This window comes from Zootermopsis nevadensis, unplaced genomic scaffold (genome assembly GCF_977971745.1).
Source record: "Zootermopsis nevadensis isolate Lab colony 2312 unplaced genomic scaffold, Znev_1.0 Znev_ptg000003l, whole genome shotgun sequence".
In the NCBI taxonomy this organism is placed as follows: Eukaryota; Metazoa; Arthropoda; class Insecta; order Blattodea; family Termopsidae; genus Zootermopsis; species Zootermopsis nevadensis.
This window is the reverse complement of record NW_028259135.1, coordinates 7,654,368-7,677,341: the sequence shown is the minus strand read 5'-3', so window position 1 is coordinate 7,677,341 and position 22,974 is coordinate 7,654,368. Positions and strand designations below refer to the sequence as shown.

The window sequence follows — 22,974 nt, the reverse complement described above, 5'->3', positions numbered from 1 at the left end:
TAAATCGCTTATGATAGTCTTACAGATATATTCCCTTGACAAATTTTCTTTTATATACCATCATGGTTCTGTGCAGTGATTGCTGTATGAATTAAACAGTTACCATGCAATGAAACATCAGTAGACACAGATTACATGTGCTATAAAATCAGTTATTGCACAGTAACCAGGTGAGAGAGAGAGAGACAGAAACAGAGAAAGAAACAGTTGACATTGTATGAAAGGATCTTAAATGTAACGGAAGTTAGTTACAATCCTGTCAGTTGCTTACCTGCAATGCCACGGTCTTCCAACTTACGCACAAGTCTTCGTGCATTGTTAAAATTTCCAAAGCCTGTGTCTGCATCTAGGAGGATGGGAATGTGTGTTGCATCAGCCATGAACTCGGCCACTTCCAGGACCTGTGTCCACGAAGCTTCATTGCTATCCCTGACACCCAGTTGGGCTGAGATGGACAGTCCACTGCCCCATATGCCATGAAACCCTGAAACACTTGCATCTTTGAAATTTTTTTCAAAATAAAATTTAAAAATATTATTTTGTGAGACAGTTCATGCTGTCTTTGTGTTTGTGTGTGTATGTGTATGTGTATCCACTGTAAAAAAAAAAGTAAAGTAAAGCTGTCCCATTACATGCCATATAGGTTGCTTTGGGGGGGGGGGGTATATATATATCTCCTGCTCATTCTTAACCTCAGCACTAGATAGGTGTGAGTGGTCAGCATTATGCCCTGGCCATGCTTTACCCCCAGGAAAGGACCCCGTACCCATCGGACAGGAGGCTGGGTGGGCCCCAGAGCCAGCCTGACCGCAGAGGCTAGATGAAAACTACCTCCATCAGTGATCAAATCATGTCGTCCAGCCTGTAGTCGGTCACTGTACTGACAGCTACCCCAGCTCAGGTCTATCCACTGGACCCAATTAATTACTTTTGTACCAATGGACACATTTAATATATATATATATATATATATATATATATATATCATGACCGTACTACTGAGCAGGTTAGCTCAGAAGTCATGTTCCTTATTTTCAGAAGGTCCTGCCAAGTTTCTGCTGGCACTTCATGTGTGTGAGTGATGTTACAGCATTTATCACCAGAGATACAATTGTTTTCACACACATGACATTTTTGTTCACGATTACCACTTATGTTAAAGAACTTGTCCCAGTGGACTGAAGCCTTTTGTGAAATTCTGGTCAAGTGCTTGTAATAACATCATCATTCATAAACCACTTCCCTGATAAATGCTGTTTTAGGAGGCTAAAGAGATGGAAGTCTGAGGGCACCAAGTTAAGACTGTCTGGTATAATATTGTCATGGAATTTGATCATGTTATCACACGTCTTTCCTGGTTTCTTTCACACTTTCCCAGTCTCACTGCTTTCTTGCATGCTGTTCCCACTGTTCAAACAACAATACCTGGTAAAACATTTCCACTGGTCAACATTTACCATGTGCTGTGTCTGTTTGTACCTTACCTATGGAACAATCTTCATATATCTGGTTCAGTAAATTTGCTGTCCATACCTGCTTCCTCCACAATGCGAGCGCTCAGGCCAGAGTGTGCTTCCATGAGGAAGGCGAGTTGTGGTGAGCTGAGCAGTTGTTTTAGCAGAGTAGTCTTCCGCTTGCTTGATGTGCTTACTGACCTGCCCAACACTAAATTTCGGACTGTAAACATGAGATTAATGTTTTATGCAGGTTGATTTGTTGTTAGATATACAACTTTTAATGATGAGTAATGTACTCAAAAACAGATATATAATTTTATATAAACATGGGTCCACACATCCTTAGTTTTAAGGTTAGGGCTCTTCTTACATGCTGAAATTTAACAGACAAAGCACATGGTGAGCATAATTACACACTGCACATCTGCACACAAAAACTGCCTACTGCACAGTGGTGGCTGACACTAATATTATTTAAACTCTGCATGCAAATAGAGCACCAGAAGTGTACCAGATGGCACTAGTCACAATCACCCTCTAACTGCACTAACTACTGTGCATAGCACTGCTCTGTCAATTACTCTGATTACCCTCACCAGTCTTTATCCTTATACCTGACAGGTCTCAGACCTTACCAAACAGACAGGAAGGCAGTGCAGTTAAATTGTGACTAGTGCCATCTGGTGCACATCTGATACACAGTTTTTGCATGACATTTCAATAATAATATTAGTTATGCTCACCAGGTGCTTTGTCCATCAAATCCCAGTATGTAAGAAGGGCCCTGACTTGAAAACTAAGGATTTGCAGACCCATGTTTTTGTTAAATTATATAATTGGTTTTGGATGTAAAGCTCACCACTGAAATTTGTACATCTGATATTGAATCACCTGTATAGTGATGCTTTGTCAGGTCATGATAGTCACATAAATAAATCTGAATTAGCAAATGACTGGCGATCTAGAGGGCATTCTCAAATGATAAATTGTTGAACTTGTATTCATTAGCTTTAAAACATTGTTTCTCTCAAAATTTATTACTTAATGTAATAAAACTTGAAAACTGCAATGAATTCTTCTTGGGCCACCAGCCGTGTAAGGTGGCTTAATGAAGAAAACACCAATGCTTCGAGAACCGTCTGCATCCTCAGGGTACTGTAGTTGTGGGAGAACCTATCCGTGATCAGTGTCTACCTGACCCAGTTTTGTGTTATTGGCTGCACGTTAACCAATCTGGCCTGGCGTGCATAGTGATGTCCTCGCTATGTTTAGCCCATTTTCCAATTGGATAACATGTTTGTTACTGGATACCAGGTCCGGCTCAATAAGTTCTCTGATTATGTTGCCAGAGTTCTGTTGAATTTCAATAGCTTCCTTCTCAACTAAGGACAAGGATGAAGATGGTTCTCGAAACATTGGTGTTTTCTTCATTAAGCCACCTTACATGGCTGGTTGCCTGAGAATAATTTATTTTACTTAGTCACCATGAAAACTTCAGATCATACAAAACTTGTAAACTGTCAGCTGGCAAAGTTAAGAATACATTCAGCTTTATCTACAGTCCCCAGTTTTGCAAATTATGATATTGTACATACCTAGGCACAGAGGTAACAATTACTGCTATTCAGTAAATCTTTTGTATATTTTAAGAATTAATCCTTAGTACACAACATGAGTCAGACCCTCCATTGTGCTGAACTAGACTTTCCACTAAACTTATATGTAAGCCATAGAAGAAGTGTAGTCACTTGCAGAAACAAAAGACAAATTTCAGTTTTGTATGTAACAGATCTCTTATATTTAAAGCTGTTTGGTTACATTGCGTTTCTCACATTATGACATTACTTTTTTCAGCAGACCAGACAAGAATCCTTTAATATATTTATTATATGTAGAAAACAAGGATAGAGTTTTCTTACCCAGGTTTTTGCCACCATTGAGGAGTCGTGTCTTGTGGGCCATATTTCTGAAAAATGATCAGTATATTTTCAGTCTCTAAAGGAAAATTGACTTTTTTCATGATTGGAGAGATGCCTCATGACATTGTTTATAATCGTCAATGTTGTTATTTTTGCAGAAAAGTTTCCAGTCAAAATAGCTGGTCCTTACCAGGATTCAAATTACATGCTTCCTGAACATGAAATATGTGGTAACCATGACACAGTAGTGTTTAATCTTCTTGACACAGGGAAAGTGTTTTTCCATAATTTATTCACTCATACATTGAAATTAAGATTCCATTTATGATGTAAATTACTCATGCCAGTAACTGTGGTGTTTTCTCCATTAAACCACCTGGTGCTTCAAGAAGAATTAATTATACTTAGTCGCTGTGAAAGCTTCAGATCATACTTCATAATTTACGTTCTTGATTTTTTCACTGTCTTAATAGACTTCCTTTTACATTTTTCAACTAATTTTTGGATATTTAAAATTTGATCACTTTTTAACTTCCTTGTACTTATTCCTAATTTCATTTAAAACTAATGCTTATTGAAGACAGTGAGAGTGTCATGAGCAAGAAGTTCATCTTAGCAAAGTCAAACTTTACTTTTTTCTCTTTTGGCTTTCTTGAGAGTGAAAGAGGTGTTTGTGTGATCACATAAACTATGTCCTCTGCTTGTAATGTCAGCAGTGTAAGCCTGCTTAGTCCATGAATATTTATCAGATAGGAATTAACATGTTTCAATGTTACCGCTGTTATGACAAAACTAATAAATAATAATATGCTTTTTGCACAATGTACATATGTCAAGACATGCAATATTGTGTAGAATTATTCTTTAGCAGATAGTCTCAACACTGAACAAACTTTGCTCTACTGAGGAATTCAGAACAACTGGGTTTTGTCATACCTCAACTCACCTGTGGGCGGAAACAACCATTTTCTGAAATATCTTTTTAAAAATGATGGGTTAACTTCTATGAAATAATAATTATGCATGTTATGTCACATGATTATCAGAAACATTTAAATGCTATATTGTCTTGATTGTGTGTGTGTGTGATGACACATGGTATAATTTATTTTACACTATAATAATTGGAAGATAAAAAGAATACTAAATTAATGTTGCCACATGATACTGCAGAATCTTTCAATATCACGAATTAAAAGTTTACCCAAATATTTGTATTTTTATAGCACTTAATACTCACAAACAAAAATTAATCCAAAACTTATGTTCACCATCTGTTATATATTTAGATTATGTATGAAAGAGTAACCCACCCTAAGTAGGTTTGACACAGTGTTTGACTTGTCATTGGTTTTTCTCTGCTGAATGTTGAGTTAGATGCTTGATAAATATGACCTCTTGGGTCAATTTCCAGTAAACCTTATCAGCTTGTTGTGTGTATTAATGTTCTGTTGGTGATAATGGAGCTATTTGACTGTGAAATATCAGACAGTAACAAGTATGTTGCAACTTATTTCATCATGTACTTATAGCATTCTGTTTGAATACAATGTATTGTATACAGTTTATATTGCATGTAAAATAATTCCATTATCCATGCTACGGTGAATAATTGTATATTCTCATATTCCATCATCTGTTTACTACCTTTGTACCTATGCTGTGCTGGGTCGTCCTTCAAAACTTGATTTATATTCACTGCTTAAAACTCCAACTGTCAGACTGCAGTTTGTTGATAAAAGTCATGTTATGTCTTGTATGTAGTGAAACTGAATCCACAAAGCAGTCATTTTTTAAGTAGTATCTCAGCTGGTCAATGAACTCTTTATTCATGAAAGCAGTAATTAAACAATTTAAATAAAAGCAATGTTACAAGTTGCATGAAATTGGCTATAATTAACATATTCACATTCTGTTGTGTTAACATAGGGAATGGTGAATTATGAGGGTGTATGACAATGTACTAAACAGTGAAGATTTCTGTCTTCTGGGTTGTTGCGCTGTGTAGACAGAAATTTTCATACTCACCGCTGTGAAAACCTCAAATCTTACATACTAAACAGTGGTCTCTTTTATGGTAGGAAGGGAGATCATGTGAATCCAAAGTCAAGAATTATTTGTCTAGGCTGGAAGAGATGGGAAATGCTGTAAGTTTCTTTTGCAAATGTGGACTGTAGTGTAAATGTTGGTTGCTCCTCCCTTCTAGTCAGGCCAACTCTTTACTATTTTTATTAACAAGTGAGTTAGTGTATACATCTTCTGTTCAGTTCACATATCATATTTTGAGTAGAACTACAATGAGTACAACAGTAGCATAATCAACAGTATGAAATCTTTCTGAAATATGAGATTTCTATGTGTTGGTAGTGCTTACCTGGTTGGCACATGTCAGCCAGATGGTAAAGAGGGCAGCTCAACGATTGGGGGTGCTTGGTCCCCTCCTTGATAGGAAAAGCGGCCTCTCCGTCAGGAACAGTGTGCTGATCACTCACCGCCATCCAGTGCCGAGGTCAAGAATGAGTAGGAGCTGTATGATCTCTTCCCTGAAGCGCCTATGTGGCATATACTGGGACAGCTTTACTTTCTAGACTTTGTGCCATGAAAAATTCCTGTCAGTGAAAGCACACTACTGTTTTCGTTTCAAGGCACTATTTACCATTTCCAGCAATGTGTCTTGTATGCAGGAGTGGTGTTACCTAGCAAGGGACGATGTTTTGTGCATGCGCAGGACTCCGTTCTTAGTTGGCTTTTTGGTTTCCTGACACCACATACCAATGGAGCGGGTGTTAACTTAACTCAGTTTTAAGTTAGTCTAGTCTAGTCTGTGTTTATCCGTCCGTTGTGTTATGAATGGATGTGTTGAAGGTGCAACGTGTTTGTATCAAGTTCTGCCAGGCATTTGGTAAGATGGCCACAAGGGACGTATCATGGGTTTGTGGCTACTATCCTGAGACAAAACAAATGCTGATTCACCTCGGCCAAAGAAAGCTAGTCAAGTCAAGTCAAGTCCAGTCAAATGTCTGGACAAAGTTGATTGCTTTCTTTGACATGGAGGGTCTGGTGCACCATGAGTTTCCTCCCAAAGGCCAGACCATGAATCAGGCTGTCTACAGAACCGTTCTGCAACGCCTTTGATATGCAGTTTGTCAGAAAGGTCCCTTCATATAATTTGGAGGAAATAACTTCCAGTAATTTGTAGATACTTAGGTTTCCTTCAATAAATGCTGTCCGGGAAATTTTTTATCAGCCGTAATATTCTGCTACCACTTGATCTTTCATATTTAACTTTTGAATCAATGCCAGTCTACTGTGGTACCCATTCATACAGATGTCCAAGTGTAGTAGTCTTGGCCTTCATTTTGCCATGGAATCTGGTCCAATGGCTTGGAAAAGTCAATTCTATTTCATGTTTTCCTTCAAATTACACATATACGTTGGTGTCTCTTCTTAATACATATGTGGCATGCGTAATTGTAATGATGGTGCCAGCTGTACACTTACATCAGTTCTGGTAACAGACATTAATAGTATTAAGGGTTCCTCTAAGTAAGGCGCTGGAAAACTGAAACTAAACCTACTATTATTGATAAAACATATCGAATAGCAATCATATTATTACAACTTTAATACATGTATTTTTATTGTATGTCAGTATACATGATATGATGGTGCTGTTCTTTTACTTTATATAATGAAAAAAATTATAACACATCCAATTACTATTATGAAGACACCCAAGAAGATAAGTTTTTTCTGAAACAAGAGACGGGTGAGAACATGTTACTAGCATATGGTAATATGACAGTTATAAAATTGGAGTGGGAACAGGAGAACATTTCAGCTTTTGTACCAAAACTATAACCAACTCCACAGAGCAAAGTACTTCTTGAGAAAGTGTTTGTCAATTAGCTAGTCAAGAAATTCCTCATCTTTATGGAACCCAGTGATTAACAAGAGTGGTACCTATCCTGAGCCAGGTGAATCCAGTCTAAAAGCTTTTAAGCATACCTTTCTTTGTTTTACTTTTATTTTTTGTGCTTTCTGGAGCCAGCTTTTACCATGATCAGTGCATCCTCCAGCCTTTAGCAAATGGAATTCTATTCTCTTGATATTGTCACCCTGTCAGAGAAATCGCAGTATTGAATCAATTTAGGTTATTTACTCCAACTTCCTAATGATTTTAAACATTTTATGAAAGGGGTGGATTATTTAGAAATCATCATGAAGCATAATTAATTAACCATTGATTTAAGAGCAATATTTAGGGTGAGAGTAAACTCAATTTTGTAGTGCTGCTTTTACACAAATTATTGTAAATGATAGAAGCATATATCAAGCATTCATGCTTGTTGTACCTGTGTGTCTACCAGTATTGCCATCTGCACAAATATGTCCCTTATTTCCTGCACAGATCTTTCAGTATTCAGTAACTTTTCATGTCTTGCTTTTACACTTGACAGAGCAAATTGGGCTTCAAGGTATCTGCAACAATCTGGAGAAGAGATAACATAAGATACTTCTTTAGCATTAAGATGATGTTTCTTTGTTGATGCTTCATTCTGCTAATTATTTCACAAGTGATCTCTGTCTTGACATGAACCTCTCTCTGCCTGCAAGCCATGTGTGAGGTATGATGGTGACAGATTTTGTTAGACAAAGATGAGGTGTAAGACAGGGTTGTAGTTTGAGTCCTATGTGTTTAATATTTTTATTAATGATATTATTGTTATTAATGAAGATAATGTACATGCTCCAGTAATGGGAAAGATGTCAATCCCAGAATTGCTGTTTGCAGATGACTTAACAATTGGCTCATTTATGGTTAATGGGGTTACAGAAAGGGATGGACTAAGTGGTGAAATATTGCAGAGACTGTAATTTGAAAAAAATAAAATTATTAGTCTGTAGAAAGGGAGGTAAAGTGAAAAAGAACAAGAAATGATTTATGTACAACCAGTTAATAGATATCTGTTATTTAGGAGTTACCCTCAAAAGCACAGGAGATTGGAACAAGCATAAATCTAGACAGATGCTTCAAGGAAATCAGTCCTTAGTAACTATTGACAAGTGTTTAACAAGAACACCTTATATAATATTAAAACTTTTAGAAATTGTATATGAGATAGTGTGTGAGTTGACATATGGAGATGGAACAGAGGTATGATGATCATAAGAGGGATGGCTGTATTTTTTATCACCAGATTGAAACATATGTTGAATTAGGATGCTTCATTTTAAAGAAAATACCTTGAAAACTCATCAGAGACAACTCATGACCAATGTCTGAAGATATCTTGGATGTATGGTTATTCTGAATTCTATACGACTTACAGATCCTGCTATACTCTCAGCCAGTTCAGGTTAATGTTTTTGTGTTTATTTCTTTTGAAAACTTACATTGTTTACAAACACAGCTGCTTTATCTTTCTCTAACATCCTTCAATTCATCACTTGTGGCTGCTTTGTCAACTGCGTAAGAGAAACAAACAGATTTACTTCATTTCACAGTCACTCCGTTCAGAATCTTCTATTTCTCACATCAGCTAAATAACTCCATGGAGCAAAGTCCTTCATGAACCTGATAGTCACTCAACTGATCAAGAAGATCCCTGTCTTTTTACAAAAATTGATCTGGATATAAATGTTTCACAATAATATCCATGGTTGATGCTTGTGATATCAGTACCGAATCTTCAGGTTCCACTGCTGACTCTCCTAAACAGTGAATTTCCATTAACTAACTACCTGAGCACTGTACCATGGAGTGGAATAGTGACCCAGCTATCAAATTAGAAGCTGTAATGGTTGGTGATAAGAACTTTGAGAACAACATTTTATTGAATGGATTTACTTATGTGGTACATTACTACTATAAACAACAAGGGAACTGTCAACATATGTGCACTATATACAGAATGAAACGAAATTTGTGCGTAAACTCTACATAGTGTAATTCATTTTTAAAAAATACATCAAAAATGTTATACAACATAAGTGGTGAGATGCTTAGTTTTTTATATACACATCACCATAAAATGGGGTAACACAGTTCTCAGCAGTGTTATCTGTAATGATGATACATACTCAAGACACCTTGCACAGCAGGGCTCAGTTGTGACCGAATATCATAGCACACACACACGATGAATACTGTGACATGCTCATAACTCTCTGCTTGTAATAGTCAAGCTGGCCCTGCTGCATGGGAATAAGTGTTGTTATCCTTGTCGAAGTCATCCAGATGCTGTGTTTCTATGAAGCAGCATCTCTGTGACGTCTAACACCACATACAGCACATGAATGCAAGTAACCCACAGAGTGTACAGACACCACCCAGTGAAATTTTCATACTTACAGGTGGGGATCAAGAGCTGTGGAGAATCTCACGTGATATTCCACAAGAAATGGAACTGTCCCGACCAAGGATTCTCATCGTACTTCACGACAAACAATTGTATCCATGTCACTACTTGTGGAGTGCACATCTGTTTCCAGATTATCGCCCTCTACGGATGCAATTTTGTAAATGGCTACATCAACATGCTGCAGATGACCGCTTTTTACACAGCATTATGTGGACAGACAAAGTATGAGGGTGTGTTCAACGTCCACAACAGTCATCCCTGGGCATGGAATAATCCTCATTCTCTCTGTGAACGTAGGTATGAAGTCTGCTTCAGCATTTCGGCTGGTATTGGAGACAATGTCGTGGGCCCCTATCTGTGACCTGACAGGCTCACTGCTGAATGATATCGTGATTTTCTGGAAACTGTTTTACCAGGGCTGCTTGATGATGTGCCTCTAGCAGTAAGGCAGAGGTTGTGGTTTCAGGTTAATGGAGTTCCAGTTCAGTATGGGGAAGACGTCCAGCAGTGGTTGAACATGACATATCCAGGAAGGTCGATTGGACAGTTGCCATATGTAACTCCAAAAGATTTCTTTTCCTGTGGGGACACCTGAAGGAGCATGTTTATACCGTCCCTCCCAGGACTATCAAAGATTTTGTGGCAAGACTTCAAGCAACTGTAATAACAGTCAGTGCAAACATGTTAAGGCGTGTTCGAGGATGCCATGCCAGAAAAACAGCCATGGTTTGATCATCTGATAGCTTGCACCATTTGAAGGTAATGTGTATCATGAAAACTAAACATTACAGGACATATGTTCCTTTTTATTTTCGACTTGTTTTTCAACAATGAATCACACTATACAGATCCACTACATAGCACTAGTGTACATGCCCATGATTGTGTGGTATTATTGTGAAACCAAGAATTAAAGCAATTCATTTCAGTAAGGATACTGTTGAAGTATATGTTTCATAAGCAGCAGACGTTTGTGCATAGGTTTGTACACAACAGTTTTGCCGATTTGTGGAAAACTTTCTGTGGTAATATTTTGCATTATGGCATAGGTCCCTAGCTCCTTCATGGTTGCTCTTGTGCAGGTGCATAGAGTAACATGCAACAGCCCACCTATCTCCAGTTGCTAGATAGGTATTGTGCTATATGAAGTGTACTGTGGCTGTACTTCCTGATTTTTAGTCCTGATTGTTGCCCTTGTGTGCCATCATCTTTCAGCCAGGGACATCAATATCATCCCAATCAACATCAGCATTACTGTTTCCATATTTATTAATCATTAATTATACATATTATGTATCATATATTGTGTTTGTCTTTTTCCCCTAACCCTATTTTTGCCATAAGATCTGAACTTGCACTACACTTTTTGCTATTTGTGGGAGTTTTCAAAAACATAACCCCTGAGAATGGCAAAGGTGTGCTGAAAAAGGTACCATCTGATGGCAATGTTAGTTGAAACATGTCATATTTTTTAAAGTTATATTTGTTTCTTCTTATGTTTATGGCCTCTTATTTATCTATACTTATAACAAAAATAACTCAAAATGCATAATGTCAAGATTTCTTGCTAAGTGTTTTGTAATTTTTCTGAACGATTGAACAGATTTGAATACACTTACTTATTCTTAACTGCTGATGTACAATTGCTTTATACCTTTCTTGATATTTCAGAAGCATTTCATTGTAGTTTCACAATGCTTCAGAAAACATCGATACCAAGGTTGCGTGCTGAATTATTTTAACACTTGCAAGAGTTGGTAAGTTTTCAATTGGTGTTTCTTTGTCTTTTTCTACAGTTCTTTCTATTTCTGAAAATAATGACAGTATATGTATTAAACCATCTTGAAGCAAATCAGAATATTACTACATCAGATCTGTGTGTCTCATTTTACATTGTACCCACCTTTGATATGGTTGTGAACCTGGATTATGGTGTGGGAAATGAATCCCTTTGTGTCTTCAACTTCTGAATTGCTTGCTGCAAAATCATAAACAAACCTCTTACATTTGTGATCCATCTAATGAAAATGGCATTAAGGAACAATGTGAATGATGTAATGTAATATGTCTGTAAAGTTATGTTGTGGTTTTAAAGCTTTGATACTTTGCAACAATTGATGCTAGAAACATGTACAAAATATAATACAAAAGAGAAATTGTGAAAGCCTATCTGTGTTGTCGATGTTCCGGGTTGTAACACCATGTGGGCCTGTTGGTAGATACCAGTGTTTTTCAGGGCATTACAACCTAGATGACCAATACTGTTTCAAGAAATGAAAAGCACTCATTGAATACATTCTATCAGAGATGTTATTTAATATTTTCATGAATTGTTTTACAACTCATCCAACAAACTTATACACATCAGACACAAATGGGTATCTGGAGATGTGTATTTACAGACATATTACGCAAAGAACAAATTTACATACACAATTCATCATAGTTTCTTAAAAGTTTACTGGTACAAAAAAAAATTATTTAGGATCAAATCCAGGACCCCCCACATTACAAGTCTGCAAGCTCATTGCTTGGCTACCATGTCTCTTGACCATAAAAACACCTTTTCTGCATACATAGCAAAGGGAGAAATTTTGAATCTTATATTTCAGATTTCAGGAACCAGGGCCCAACAGACAAAAGGATGAGACAGGTGTCTATTCTCTCTCTCTCTTTCTCTCTCTCTCTCTCTCTCTCTCTCTCTCTCTCTCTGTCTATCCCGATTGATCACATTTTTGTTGAAATCCTTGACCCAAGTCTGATGACTTATCCTTGTTAGTATTCTCAATTCTTAACACATTCGTTAGTGCTGTTTTATAGTATCAGTACTCATTGTCTTTTTCTAGTGCCTGCATCTGCCTTGTCCTGAGTACTTGGACACATGCAAATTAGTTTTTGTCAACTTTGGCATCTACTCGTTCGTAAGTGTCCTCTGGCGAGATGGATCATAGTAAATTATCTTTCTTGTATAACTGAAATGGAATCAATGTCTTGCCCCACACTGACATTCAGAATTTTTTCAGAGTTAGTTATTCTGACAGACTGTTACTTCCTAAAAGTTCAGGAAAAAATTATTTTGAAGTTTTATTGCACTTCGGTAATTAATTTTTTAAAAAGTAGTTTTGCATGTGCTTTCTCAAACTCCTGGTATTCACGCATTCCCATTCACACGTGCTTCAAAATAGGCAGTACACATGAAGACAAAATAAAAAGTTTTGTTTTTAAATAACTGTAATAATTCTGATTGCACTTCATTTTTATATATTGCAGTCTCCCAATTTATAGGTTAAATTTCCCCAACACTTATTCCATGCTTGGATAGAACTGTGTTAAGTAGATAAAGAAAAATCTACATTACTTACTAGCTCTGCCTCAAGGTAATGAAAGAATGATACTGTTGAGTTTCTTAATTTCCTCAGTATTGGTGTTAATGTTGTCAATTTCAATTCGAATTTTCTCCACCTACATGTACAAAATTTATACCCACATTAATCAGTGACATTTTAAGTAGGGAGAGAAACATGATGTTCCTGTTTGAAGTTCTCATGTCAGTGAGGATGACGATTAATATTCTTTGATACACCTTCAGAAGTAATTAAGTCATAATACAACTGTCAAAACATGAAGCAGGAATATGTATTGCTCAGAGCACTGTGTTATACCTTTATTTCAATTTAATGTGTGTAAGCATCCTCTCCTCTCATTTAATGCTGAGTAATATTTGCAGATGATACAGGATAATTAAGTTGCTCGCATGCATGTAATTTTTATTGGTGATTGTTAGTCAGCATTTTACCAAAGTCAAGAAATTGCCTATAATATTGCAGTATGGAAACCAGGCTGTTTAAACTGACCTTGTCAAGGAACTGAGTGATTTCATTTGACTTCTTGGCTAAATCAATACGAACTTTATCTACACTGTAGCTCTTTGAATGCAGAGCCTGGAAAAATATATGTATTAGCAACATCAGCAAAGACCATACATAATGTAAATTCCATAAGGTATTAAAGAATTACATTTTGATATTGGAACATTGAATGAATTTTCATCAGAAAACTTTTTGAAATGGTTAACTAAGAAAATGCTTTCAAGTCTCCTGACCAATCAGTTGTAAGTTAATTAACTTTGTAGTTTTACAGATTTTTAGGCTTTAGTTGTCTTGATTTTGAGACATTTCTAAATACTGCACACCTCGGATATATAAACTTTAGATCTGTTATGTGATGTATTTAGTGAAGAGTTCAAATAAAAAGTATAATTTACTTATTACATATTTAAAAATATGTGGGCTTAGTGCTTTAATCCTTACCAGTTGGAGCTCAGGCAGCCGGTTCTTTACCATTATCCGTGCAGCCTAGTGGAACATCAAATGTGATATGACAGTGGTATCTGTGTTGAAAATGAGATAAACTTCAGAGATAACAGTTTCTTTGCAGTGTCAAAAGCATGTTCACTGGAATCCAGCCTCTTCAGTTGACATTATGAGCCTACTGAGATATGAACTCTGCTCCTGGGATGTTTATCTTTTGCTTCTTGATTTATTTAACAGTGTTTGTCAACTGAGTAGGCTGTATAGTGTTGAATGAATGTAACAGGATGATTACCAATTGGGAAGGGAGTAGCCATGGTTATTTTAAGAATGTCTTAAGTATCGGCCTGGAGGAATTGAGGAAAACCATACAGTCACAGGTTAGCTGGTCTTTCAACTGAGATTGAACCCAGTGTGTCCTGACAAAGGAGGTTGGTTTATTTTGTAATGTTTCATTAATTGTAGGCTATAATTATACAATATTGAATGAGATGTGACAAGACATAGAAGGAAGTGGTCATGGTACGTGAGAGATATGAGGTTCTTTGTTAGTGAAGATATCACTGTTCTAGGTTGTGATGCCTACAAATCCATGTAGCATTATAAGCCAGACAAACAACCGGTGATGTGGCCCCCAAGTGGGCTGGAAGCTTCTTTCTAGGGAGGGTTAGAGGTCCAATTATAATACATATAAATTTATAAGGAAAAGGACCATGTTTAATTATGAATATACAATTTATTGCACAAAATAAGGCATTTAAACTCCCACACTATAAAGCTGCTGAACAGACTTAAATTCAGTGTTAGTGATTAATTGTATGCTAGTGTAATGCATGGCCAGTTGGATTGTACATGGTTCATAAAGTTTAATAGAAAGAGCACTAAAAAGATATGTATGTTTCACTGGATATTTTTAGTCAGTTTTCTTTACATTGCCAAGTTACATGTTAAGTCATTTTTAGAGGTTTGGGTGCCCCACACTTTTTATCTGCATCAAAAGAGCGTCAGACTGAGAGTTTTGGACCTATTATCTAGTTTAAGGTTCTATGCCGGCATACATCTTGTTAGAGTGAAGAGACTCATAAAACTCCTCGTCTAGAATGCTTGGTCTGTGAACCAAGATTAAAACAAGGGTCTCCAAAATATAAAGGAATACTGATTATTAAACAGTGCTGTTCATTTACCTTGTCTCTAAAAAGCTCAGATCATGTGATAATAAATAAATAATAATAATAACAGCAGTAATGCTGATTACGAACATCTGGCTCAACATTTAAGAGTGGTCAAGGTCATTAGAATGTAGTAGTTTTCAATTAATACATACAAAAAGTTGACAGTGGGTTAGTGGAAGAAGGGCCTATCCTATTCTTCCTTCAAAACTACTTTTTTGCACCACGTAGAGTCTGAGCTCAGAAGTTCTGTGTGGGATATGCCCAATTTAGTTTAAAGTGTCATCTAAAATTAGCAGTTCTTTCATTGCGGTGGTTCTTCGTGGAAAAAGCGTCTATCTCATTATGTCACCTTGTCTAGCTTATATGAGTAGAAGCTCAATCTTTATTGGCCATTTTTCTGTAGAGCTCCAATCATTATGTATTTTGCTTACATGTAAGCAATCTTGACTGTGTATGTTTTTTCTGTTACGTCTGAAAGTATCTGTGCTGTTTGTAATAAAAAACATTTGTTTTGGAAAATTTGTCAAAGAAAAGAATGGTGATTATTGCCGAATGGAACGACAATAAAAGACAGGTTTTATGGTCTCATGGCCAAAAGTACAGAAATATAAAGGGTAAGGTTGTGCAAGAAGACTGTTAGGATTGAAAATTTAATGTTGCTCCTCTGAGTGGCGTGGAAATAAATCAATAAGAGATGAGAAGGAAAGTATCTTAAGTAAATACCATAGCCTTGGTTACTACAGCAGCCATATAGATTACTTATTTGGGCTAACAAAGAAATTACTTGCAAACGAATTTGTTGAAGAAACACATAGGCGTACAATGAACCTACGGTGCTATGTTAAGACACCCTGTCGGTGGATCCGAATTAAGAATGTGCAAGACTGCATTTTGCAATACTTTTGGGATTTCTGCAGAACGTGTAAGACATGAGCAAACTCACAAGAAATAAAATTCAAACATGTGAGTTCATATCACTTTGCTGTCACTAAGTTGATTTTTTTTATAATTTTTCAGTGTCACACAAGTTACCACGCACATCAAACACTTGAGCTCATTATAGAAATACTGTGCCTTTCTCCAACACATGTAAAACAATTGCCCAAAATATTAACAGTTCATAATACAAGTTTGATGCATTGAAATGTATGTGCCTATTGCGTATGATTTTCATAGAATTACTGTTGTACAGTTGGGAAATTATTTAGTTGCCCATGGTTTACTGGCTTATAGACTTTAGTGGGAATTTGACACTTTTGTGACAATTTATTATCAGTATTTGTTCATGTTAGGAGGAAAAAAATTATCTTCGCAACTTATCGTCCTTGAATCTGGTGGTGAAACTCAATCTACACATATAAAATATAAAAATTGTAGCTTGTATGGGGTTGATGCAGCAAACACATCACCTAGGCAAAAAGTATGCTTACAGTTCCCATTGAAAGTGTTTAAAGCCTGGCAGTGAACATATTAAGTTTCATGAAGATCTATTTATCTGAAACAATGACAGTACAGACAAGTAGAGAGATGTAGTCTGCATACACTTGTGTTTGTCTATAGATCGTGCATCCTGCAGACCAGAGATGTGAGAGCAACAGTTTACATGTTTTCCATAGTGTCACGTCAATGTCCACTGGCTCACAACAACACCCCATGACCAGTAATCCTGCAGCAGCTGAGCCATTGCAGACAGACGACGGTTATGACTTAGATGACTATGTCATCACGGCCTAGGCAGAATTTTCTCGTGACAGTACACTTGAGGTCCTCTCCTTGCTGTCTTCCGATCAAGAAGAGGATGAAAATAACAATTGTGAGTATAGCGATGTTCACATGCCATGTGTCACCACACATGCATACACAGATAACACTGTTCCTTTTTATTTCCTCTGCTGAAAATAGTTTAAATGAAGAGTGGTTTGGGTTGTCATGTTAATAATGCTGTTATCATTGTAACTGGTTTAATTTATTTTCAGGCCAGTTAGCTGATAAACACATTGTGCTAGACTTGGCCCTCCCTTCGATTGTGGTTTTCAGTTGTATTTAATTTATCATCATCATCTATGTTGCTTCAGCCCGTTTTCAGGCCATGATCCCTCCACTTAGGAGGATTCTTGGTCTTTTGATGCCTGCATTTGTCAGTAGTGAGTGACCAGCCCACTCCCTCTACACAATTTCTATTTAATTCTGATTTGTCTGCTAGAGCCATCTAGTAGAGAATCAGGAGAGACTTGGGTGAGAAATGGCCAATGAATTTTGCTTATGAGACATCACATATCATGCCCATAAGGTTCTTTTACATGCTGTGAATCTATGACATGGGACCATCAAGCTTTACTTCCCCTCTGAAGGAAGTTGTGCAACAGACTTTTATCACCCTTAAAAATCCATCGACCTCAGCTGGGGTTCAACCCGCAAAGCTTTGGTCCAGTGGCATGCACGCTAACCACTAGTCCACCGAGGGTGACGTATTTAATTGATACATAGCATATATGCACAAGCTAGATGTACAGTTTTGAAGTTTAACCATCTGATGAGATGAGTACAGCACACCAGTACATTGTACTTAGAATTTTTGCTGACTTTGGGTGACTGATTATTACAATATTCCACAAGTGCAATGAAAGATGAAAATCTGATCTTCCTGGCCATATTTCTCAATTACTAAGTGCGGCATTTCAATTTAAATGTCTTCCTTTTATGAGACAGATTTTTCTCATATCATTAGCTCTTTGCAGCGGAAAGGAAGAGAGCGAATTAGCGACAAAGATTGAAGAGGAGACAAGATTCATTGCATGGCCATCACATTTTTTCATTGGAAAGCCTCTACTTTACCTTTCAAGACTTTTGTTTTTGCAGCTGGAGACATGTCTTTGTTATCTTCTTAGTTTTATACATGTCTGTTGTATGGGATACTACAGAATTCCCAGCACTTTCACAATAAGCCTTGCCCTGGAAGGGTTTCAGGAGCATCATAACAGCTTATGAGAACAGTGGAAAATGTTTGCCAGCTTTTTGAATTGCTTGCATGTTTGGTGCAACTCTCAATGCGTATCATGGCAATCAAAACATTCCCACTTTTACCCTGGCACAACATGTGTTTTTAAATCAAACTGGGTTTTGTCATTGGTATGTGCTGTTCCTAACCAAGCCTTCCCTTGTAGAGCAGCAGACTGTTACCCCATATTTTATTCAGTTTTGGGTTCGTACGTTTTTCTGGATTATAAGTTTTACTGTTTGAGTAATGCAATTATTATTACAGTTGCAAAAGTATGGAACAGAAACCACTGGATTTCATGACCAGTTGATCTGGCGACACGTCTTTGTGTGTTTCAGTTGTTATGTAATGTGCGTAGCCTGTAGTAATGAGGAGGCTGGTCAGACTCAGGTGTCACGAGACACAAAGTGCCCGTCAGTTTGAATCAAGCTAATTTGTTATGCCAGTAACAGGCCAATTGGAATAACTCGTTACTGCCCTGGTCTTAAAAGATCCTAATGAGTACATTTGGTTTTGTGTTTTGATTCAGGAGCTGGTCGAAGAGCTGATGAGATCTGATGGAATCCCCCCCCAGTCACAGTGATCATGATAATGGATTATCAACATCACTAAGTTCTCCAGAATCTGAAAACAGTCCAATCTGTGAAAGGAAATCATCAAAGAAAAAATCCCAGTGCAAGCAAAAGTCAAGGAAGGTTCCTAGAAAGCTTGACTATAGCAGTGATGTTGATTCAGTAGGGCGCTAATTTAATGACATAAATGTGAAGTAGCAACAGACAGCGATAGCATGTCATCATCTTGTAGCAATAACAGTTGCAGCTCCAACTGCACTAACAAGGAAAAGATGCCAAGTACAAGTGCCGAACCTCATTACTCAGGAATGATGTACGACACAAGAGGAAGACAGATTCCAGTGCATCTCTGGAAGAAGAAGAATGTTTGTTAAAATAAAACAATAAAGAAAAACTAAACCTAATATAGGAATCTCATACCAGACTACATGGTGCTACAGCTAAGAAAACAGCCAACTTCCAACACATACTGCCTGCTCAGAACACATTGTAAAATGGATCTATGAAAAGATCTGAACATGGCTGAGCTTGTCTTCCTCAGTTTGTACTGCAGATTTTATCATTGCCAAGAAGGTATTAGAAACACACCTACAATTTCAAATATTAAACATTTTAATTTCCTAAGCAAGTACTTAAAAAAGGAGTATTTAATATTCCGTTTATTTATTCATAGTTTACTTTATGATACTTTCAGTAGCATTTGCTAAGAGGATGACTGTAAATAGTTCAATTTAAAAGACGTGGAAAATGAAATTGTAAAGGAAGTGGTCATGGCCTAATTTAAGGTACTGTCCCAACATTTAGCTGACAGGACTGAGGAAAACCACATTAATTGTCAGGCAGGATAGCTGGCCGCTGACTGGGCCCTCATTGATCACATCCCTTTCAAGAAAGCTGCTGCGGCCAACGACAAAGCCAGGCAGTGTATCAAATTCCAGCAGCTGCACAGAACTGAACATCGAACCCCGCTGACCAACATCAAGAAAACTGTGATAAACCTGAGTGACAGGTCCTGGGTGAAGGCCTGAACTATGCGGTGGCCCCTACGGTACTGCCCATTGAAGATTTCCAAAGTGGTGTGGAGAGGGCTGTTCACTCCCTGCCTGAGGAAGCAGCCAAGGAGGTCCGGCAAGAGACCGTTCTGATCCTGAGAGCTTCCAGGGAGCCAGAGGACAACCTGTCCAGAGTTGAGAGGAGAGCCCTTCGGGCCCTGCGGAATACCATGGACCCCATGGTCCTCCCTGCAGACAAAGACAACACGACGGTCGTCCTCAACATTGCAGAATACAACAGGAAGATTCTGGCCCTTTTAGGGGCCCTTATGTGTAGGGTACTGCCCAAGGCCCCCATTGAAGCTGTGGAATGGAAGATGACCCTCCTCCTCAAGAGGTCATCACTTCCTGAGGAGGTCATCTAACAGTTGTGGCCCCGGGGTTTGAGGCCACCTAGACTGTATGGGCTCCCAAAGATCTATAAGGGAGGAGCCCCACTCTGGCCTGTTGTGAGCACCATCAGCGCCCAACCTAAAATCTTGCCCAATATCTTGCGTGACTACTTGGATTACGGGGGCACTCTCCATGTCACGTGAAGAACTCCATGGAATTCTTTGACACCATCAAGTCCCTCTGTGTGTGGGCCATGGGGACATCATGGTCAGCATTCATGTCATGTCCCTTTTCACTATGGTGCCCATTGGTGAAGCCTTACGACTCCTGGAACGGCATTTCGATCTAGACATCTTGAGGCTTTTCCAGCATGCATAACCTCATCTTTCTTCAAGTTCGACAGGCAGTTCTATGAACAGACCAACGGTGTTACTATGGGTTCCCCACTATCACCTATCATCGCTAATTTCTTCATGGAGCACTTTGAAGAAATGATTCTGTTGATTCCATTACATGGATGACACGTTTGTCATCTGGCCCCACAGTCCAGGCAAGTGGTCGGAGTTCCTCGACCACCTGAACAGTGTTCATGAAAACATCCAGTTCACCATGGAGACAGAAAAGGATGGCCATCTTCCATTCCTCAATATTGACATCCACCGCAAGCCTGATGGCTCACTGGGCCACAAGTTTTACTGCAAACCAACCCACACCAACTTATACCTCAATTCCGATTCCCATTACCACCATTTCAACAAACAGGCCATACTTTCCACCCTGGTGCACAGGGCTAGAGCCCTTTGCAACCAGGAAAGCCTGCAGGGTGAACTGGAGCTACTCAGAATCACTTTCAGGAAAAACAGTTACAATGACCGACGGATCCAGCGAGCCCTCAATCCACCAGCGAGGGTGTCACTGTCCCCGGAGAAACCAGCCTCGGTTGCCTTCCTGCCCTACGTCGGAACGACTTTCAACCACATCAGCCGGCTGCTGGCCAGGCATAACATAAGTCTGTAGTTCTTCAGCCGAAGAAGATTCCCAGTTTCCTTCAGCCAGTTAAGGATGATCTAGGACTCAAGACGCCTGGTGTATACAGCGTTACCTTGAAGTGCGGCAAAGTGTACATTGGACAGACTGGCCGTTCCATCAAGACTAGGGTCAAGGAGCACCAGTGTTACATCTGGTTGGGACATCCTGAGAAATCTGCCGTGGCCAAACACCTCTTAGACCTGGGCCACCACATCCATCTCCAGGATACTTCTATCCTCTCAACAAAAACCGGCTACATGGATCGGATAATCAGGGAAGCTATCGAGACTGAATGACATCCCGACAACTTCAACAGGGAAGATGGACTTTGCCTTGGCCATTCATGGAAGCCCCACATTTACTCTCTCCAAGGGCTCTGGAAGTATTCCAGAGAGCACTGCCTGTTCCTGGGCCACTAAACCCTGGCCCTTTTTCAAGGCCCTGATCAGCGCTCCCTTCCACTCTCTGCCCAACTCCCAATGTCTGGTGTCTCACCAGATGCACTCCCTGAGGCCCTCACAAAGGCTGTTTCATCGAACCCTCTCTCTCTCTCCCTTCTTTCTCTCTGTCTCTTACATACCCCAGGACATGACCATGCTCTCTCCTATTGGTCCCTACCCATGCCTGATTTGACACCAGCTCCCATAGGCTAGGATTTGGCTACTCCATTCACTGGACATCTAGCATACTACATGGCGCAACAACCCAGAAGACAGAAATCTTCTTAATCACCGCTGCAAAAACCTCAAATCCTATATTCTTAATATCTTTTTCTTTCTAAAAGACCACTTTGTACATTTCTGAAAAGAAACTATTTGATATGTTCCATATTTTTCATCTTCACATATGCCATCTGAAAACACACGGATTAAATTATACAAAACTTTAATTTTAACTGTTGTTTTGTATTGGTGTGAAAAGTGATCTCACAATAAGGGAAAAACACAATCTGAATGTTGGAGAATAGGGTTCTTAAAAGAATATTTGAACCTGAGAAAGATGCTCTGAACAATGTCTCTACCAAATATTACTAGGGTTATCAAATTAGGAGTATGAGATGGGCAGGGTCTGTAGTATGCACAGGAGAAATAAGAAATGTATACAACTTATACACAAAATAATGGTGCGACTCATTTTTGGACATGTTGGAAAGCTGGTTGCTACCCCAACTGAATACCAATTATGGCGATTACATTCTACAACTGGACGGAGCTCCCCCCCATTTTCACAGGAATGTACGAGTGCTTCTCAATCGTGTTTTTCCACAGCGCTGGATCGGACGTGCTGCTGCAAATGGAGACAACAACCTTCTCCCTTGGCCACCCCGTTCGCCAGATCTTACACCGTGCTATTTCTTTCTTTGAGGGTTTGTTAAAGACAGCGTTTATGTACCACCATTGCCCACGTCCATCCATAAACTTCGTGATTGGATAACGCATGCACTGCAGGCCATTACAGCGGACATGCTACACCGGGTCTGGGATGAGTTTGATTACCATGTGGATGTGTGTCACGTGACCCAGGGTGCACACATTGAAGGATTGTAATTAACGCATGAGAAACTTGGAGAGTTGCTGCCGCTGACGGTGTATGTTGTGCCCGTGTAAGGTGAGAATAAATTTTTTATTAACTTTTGAAACTGCACCATTCTTTTGTGTATACCCTGTACAATATTCTGGTTGGAAAGCTTGAAGGGAAGTAACCACTCAGAATATCTGGGCATACATAGGATGGAGTGGAGTGGATTTATGTTAATCTGGATAGGAA

At 38.6% G+C, this 22,974-nt stretch overlaps 3 protein-coding genes across 12 annotated transcripts in view; 1 reads left to right on the top strand and 2 right to left on the bottom strand.

The window, feature by feature from the left end:
* The window catches only part of LOC110838650 (phosphoenolpyruvate phosphomutase), an 11,088-nt gene extending 6,319 nt beyond the window's left edge, over positions 1 to 4,769 (bottom strand). The window contains exons 1-4 of one of the 4 annotated variants that reach the window (XM_087341788.1): positions 4,690 to 4,769; positions 3,377 to 3,423; positions 1,534 to 1,677; positions 272 to 484 (exon numbers count right to left, since the gene is read on the bottom strand). In XM_087341788.1, the coding sequence (XP_087197914.1) occupies positions 272 to 484; positions 1,534 to 1,677; positions 3,377 to 3,423; positions 4,690 to 4,724 (439 nt within the window). In that variant the 5' untranslated portion in view covers positions 4,725 to 4,769. Of the gene's footprint in view, positions 1 to 271; positions 485 to 1,533; positions 1,678 to 3,376; positions 3,424 to 4,616 lie in introns of all 4 variants that reach the window. The other 3 variants (XM_087341792.1, XM_087341794.1, XM_087341803.1) reach the window with 3 other exon arrangements.
* The window catches only part of LOC110838647 (uncharacterized), a 26,411-nt gene extending 3,437 nt beyond the window's left edge, over positions 1 to 22,974 (top strand). The window contains exons 2-5 of one of the 4 annotated variants that reach the window (XM_087341844.1): positions 9,734 to 10,034; positions 10,208 to 11,498; positions 16,784 to 17,036; positions 18,751 to 22,974. In XM_087341844.1, the coding sequence (XP_087197970.1) occupies positions 9,734 to 10,034; positions 10,208 to 10,212 (306 nt within the window). In that variant the 3' untranslated portion in view covers positions 10,213 to 11,498; positions 16,784 to 17,036; positions 18,751 to 22,974. Of the gene's footprint in view, positions 1 to 9,733; positions 11,499 to 16,783; positions 17,037 to 18,750 lie in introns of those variants that run through there. The other 3 variants (XM_087341837.1, XM_087341832.1, XM_087341826.1) reach the window with 3 other exon arrangements.
* On the bottom strand, positions 6,999 to 14,135 carry LOC110838651 (syntaxin-2-like). Of its 4 annotated transcripts, XR_015533149.1 has the most exons (6): positions 13,596 to 13,660; positions 11,645 to 11,719; positions 11,361 to 11,549; positions 8,774 to 8,845; positions 7,385 to 7,868; positions 6,999 to 7,129 (listed from the first exon to the last, which is right to left on the bottom strand). XR_015533149.1 is itself a non-coding variant. In XM_022082037.2 (4 exons), the coding sequence occupies exons 1-4, from the start codon at positions 11,416 to 11,418 to the stop codon at positions 7,061 to 7,063; spliced, it is 375 nt and encodes a 124-aa protein (XP_021937729.1). In that variant the 5' UTR covers positions 11,419 to 11,479; the 3' UTR covers positions 6,999 to 7,060. The 4 variants fall into 4 exon arrangements, 3 of the variants coding, with proteins under 3 accessions (XP_021937729.1, XP_087197991.1, XP_087197987.1); XM_022082037.2 differs by lacking the exons at positions 8,774 to 8,845; positions 11,645 to 11,719; positions 13,596 to 13,660 and having other exon boundaries at positions 7,385 to 7,495; positions 7,732 to 7,868; positions 11,361 to 11,479; XM_087341865.1 differs by lacking the exons at positions 11,361 to 11,549; positions 11,645 to 11,719; positions 13,596 to 13,660 and having other exon boundaries at positions 7,385 to 7,495; positions 7,732 to 7,868; positions 8,774 to 9,508.

Bases quoted from the DNA above. Each gene is read 5' to 3' on its own strand.
- LOC110838651 (XM_022082037.2), bottom strand. From the start codon at position 11,418: ATGCTTCTGAAATATCAAGAAAGGTATAAAGCAATTGTACATCAGCAG. The intron at 7,869-11,360 runs GTAAGTGTATTC...TCTCTTCTCCAG, and splicing joins ACATCAGCAGTTAAGAATAA to ATTGTTGCAGATACCTTGAA. The intron at 7,130-7,384 runs GTATGCTTAAAA...CTCTTGTTTCAG, and splicing joins TAAAAGTAAAACAAAGAAAG to AAAAAACTTATCTTCTTGGG.